Source organism: Octodon degus, unplaced genomic scaffold, assembly GCF_000260255.1.
Source record: "Octodon degus isolate 3935 unplaced genomic scaffold, OctDeg1.0 scaffold00043, whole genome shotgun sequence".
Classification (NCBI taxonomy): domain Eukaryota; kingdom Metazoa; phylum Chordata; class Mammalia; order Rodentia; family Octodontidae; genus Octodon; species Octodon degus.
Genome location: NW_004524619.1, coordinates 11,803,935 through 11,806,987, shown reverse-complemented (window position 1 = coordinate 11,806,987; position 3,053 = coordinate 11,803,935). Strand labels below are relative to the sequence as shown.

Sequence of the window (3,053 nt, the reverse complement as noted above, 5' to 3'; positions counted from 1 at the left end):
CGTCCCCGCCCCGCCGCCGTAACCCGATGCCCGCGGTTCGCGGCCCGGACGGCGTCGGCTCCGGAGGCGCTCGCGCCCCGCAGTGCGGCTTCGCGTTCGGGACGCGGGGATGGCGCAGAGGCCCGCGGAGGCCACCGGGCTCTACCGGGCGGTGCTGCTCCGGTCGGGTAAGAGCGCGTGCCCGCGGCGGGCTGTGTGCCCGCGGCGTTTGCGCCCTTTCCCTCCTCGCTCTTTCCCCAACCCTTAGGTGGGGGCCTCCTGGGGTCCCGCCGCGCGTCCCTCGCTCAGGTAGGCGATGTGCCAGGAAGCGCGCGGGGCGCTTACTTTCTGGGGAGCTGGACGGCGGGCGCTTGGGCTCGTGCCTTTTGCGCGCAGCGAGCGCGATTGCTTTACAACTCCGAGCAACAGGAGGTTTTTATTCAGAGAAAAGCAAATAAACCAAGTTCCGCGCGGTGTAGTCTGGAAACGCGGGGCTGGAGCGCGCCCTCTGCGTGTTCTGGGGAGTTTCCTTTTGGGACTCAACGTGGAGAGAGGTCTGGGAAGGTGGACCTCGGCCTCGGGCTGGATCCCCGCCCTTCCGAGCTCGGTGTGTGTGCGGTGGGATCCGGCCTCCCTGGCCAGCCGCAGACTCTCCTCCCGGCCCGGCCTGCAGACCCCGAAGCCCACGACGCGCGTCTGCAGCGTGGGTGCCGGCCGGGTGCCCTGCGAGCCGCGCATCGGGACTCGAGACTCGGTCCCCCGGACCAGACCCGACCCGACCCACCCCGGAGACGCTACTACCCGGTTACCGGTTGGGAAAGTTGGAACAAGGGTTCTCTAAAGAACCCCGAGATTTCAGAATGGGTGGCGCCAGCCTGGGGCTGGGTCTCAACTCTGGCTGAGCCGGGCGGGCTGGAAGGGAGGAGCCTGGTCATCCGCAGAAGTTATTTTCAAATCTCAGCGCGGTTTCCCGCATAAGCGCGCCGCCTCGGCAGCGCCCACCCAGGTGCCCCCTTCTCACATACCTGCAGGTCTCAGGTTCCCTAAAACCTGCATCCAAGAGCTAGGCGCTTCGCTTTTAGCCTCCAGCCCATCCTGCCTAGCAAACATGTAGCGGCCCACGGCCGGCGGCATGTTCCCTGCTCCTGCACAAAGGGGCAGTGGCCTTTGGGAAGGGGTGGAGGGCCTCACCGACCGGGCACCCTGTGCATTGTCCGTGTGCATTGTCCGGCAGATTGCCCAACTCTGCAGGGACACTTCGAATTGTCGCCCCACTGACTAGCGGAAGGAACAGACAGCCGGAAGGCTTGGACAACTTGCCCGTGGCCTGCGGAGTGACCTATCCCACTCTCCTGAGGAGCAGAAAATCCACTCAACCCTAGGTCCATCTATACCAAAGTCTAATCGATGCCACATGATTCTCTGCCCCTTGCTGCGCCACTCCACCTGCCAAATGCTGCACACCTGTCATTTCACCACCTCCCTTCATTATTTATTCATCCAACTAATGCTTAGTGACCTCTGTCACGTGCGAGGTCCTCAGCGAGGCACAGGTCCACACTGATTAGCAAAGTGGGTGCATCGCCGGGAAGGGGTGGGCAGGTGACCTTAAAGTCTATAAGAATTAGGAGGAATCTGGGACTCAGTAAAAAGACTTGACTGAAGTCCCTCAGCCCGTCGAAGGGAGGCCGGGCTCCTGCCTAGTGTGCCTCTGGACCACTCCCCCGGCCATCTTGAAGGACAAGCAAACAATGAGACTGGAACTGAGTCGGCCAGCCACTGGGCCATTTGCGGGTGAGGTGAGCGCCTCCTCACCCCTCGGAAGGCCCCAAAGGGGAGCATAAAGGCACAGACCTTCATCAATAGCAGCCTTGTGTTATCCTACGTTCTTTCAAAGTGTCCTAATACTCAAATAACAAATGCTTCCAAAGACATTGGGAGAAATTGAGAATAAAATGGGGGAAGCCCAACACCTCTCCCCCTTCACCACAAGCAGCTGTTGGGAACATTTGGAGGCCTCGGTGGCCCTTCTGATCCTTGTTCTGCAGGTTGTGTGTGGTTTTTTTGTTTTGTTTTGGATACAGGCTCTCAATACCAGCTCAGACTCATAGTGATCCTCCTGTCTCAGCCTCCTCAGTGCTGGGATTCCAAGCGTATGCACAATGTATCCAGAAAGCATGCAGTACCGGGGATTGAACTCGGGACTTTGCGCTTGCCAGGCAACTGGGATTGAACTTGGGTCCTTGCGCTTGGCAGGCAGGCACTTATGCCACTGAGTTATCTCCCCAGCCCTGTGTGTGTTTTACACTCTTGGAATTGTGCCAGTTGTACTCCAGTCCTTAATCCCATTTTTTCACTTGAGTGGAAATCTCTAATGCTCTTATATCAGTGACCAAGGCAGTAGCTGCCTGTGGCACAGGCAGGCGCGGTGTGGAGGGCTTCCCATACCCTATGGCTCTGCTCTGCTTCAGACACGGAGAAACAGGACACCACAGCAGGGGTCAGGCCTGGCATCGGGGTTGGCACTAGAGTCGTGCTTTGAAGTCCTTCGATGGACGACGCCCTCTGTGGAAACACAGCCTCAGCCATGCCTGAAAAGCTGTGTGGTCCTGTGGTAAGTGTACCTGAAGAGGCAGGTCACCTGCACCTTACCTGGAGCCCAGGCCAGGTCCCCAGTGAGGAGAAGCAATCTCTCCCTGCGGCAGGGACACAGGCATCACTCCCCAGCTGTCCGAACCTCTCACTGAGCCAGGCGCTAGGCACAGCCTACACCCCATGGCAGCAGAGCTGCCAGATCAACACCGGGCACCCGGTGAGGCCTGAACTCTAGACAAACAGCTAGTAACATTCTAGTGTAGACACCTTCCAAATAGTACAGTGAGTATATTTGTGCTGCAAATTATTCATCGCTTATCTGAATTTAAATTTAACTGGGAGTGCTGCATTTTTATTTGCTATGTCTGGTAACCACACTGCTAGGAATCCTGGAAGTTTGCTTGGCTTGACAAGCTATGGTCTGCCCACGGTCTCTTCTACACACACACACACACACACACACACACACACACACACAC

General features: G+C 58.2%; 1 protein-coding gene across 2 annotated transcripts in view; it reads left to right on the top strand.

The window, feature by feature from the left end:
- The window catches only part of Fam107a (family with sequence similarity 107 member A), a 54,528-nt gene that overhangs the window by 36,994 nt on the left and 14,481 nt on the right, over positions 1 to 3,053 (top strand). Inside the window, exon 1 of one of the 2 annotated variants that reach the window (XM_023715715.1) lies at positions 32 to 167. The exons of the other annotated variant lie outside the window; for it this stretch is intronic. Within the exon in view, the coding sequence (XP_023571483.1) occupies positions 110 to 167 (58 nt within the window). The 5' untranslated portion in view covers positions 32 to 109. Of the gene's footprint in view, positions 1 to 31; positions 168 to 3,053 lie in introns of those variants that run through there. 2 annotated transcript variants of the gene reach the window in all.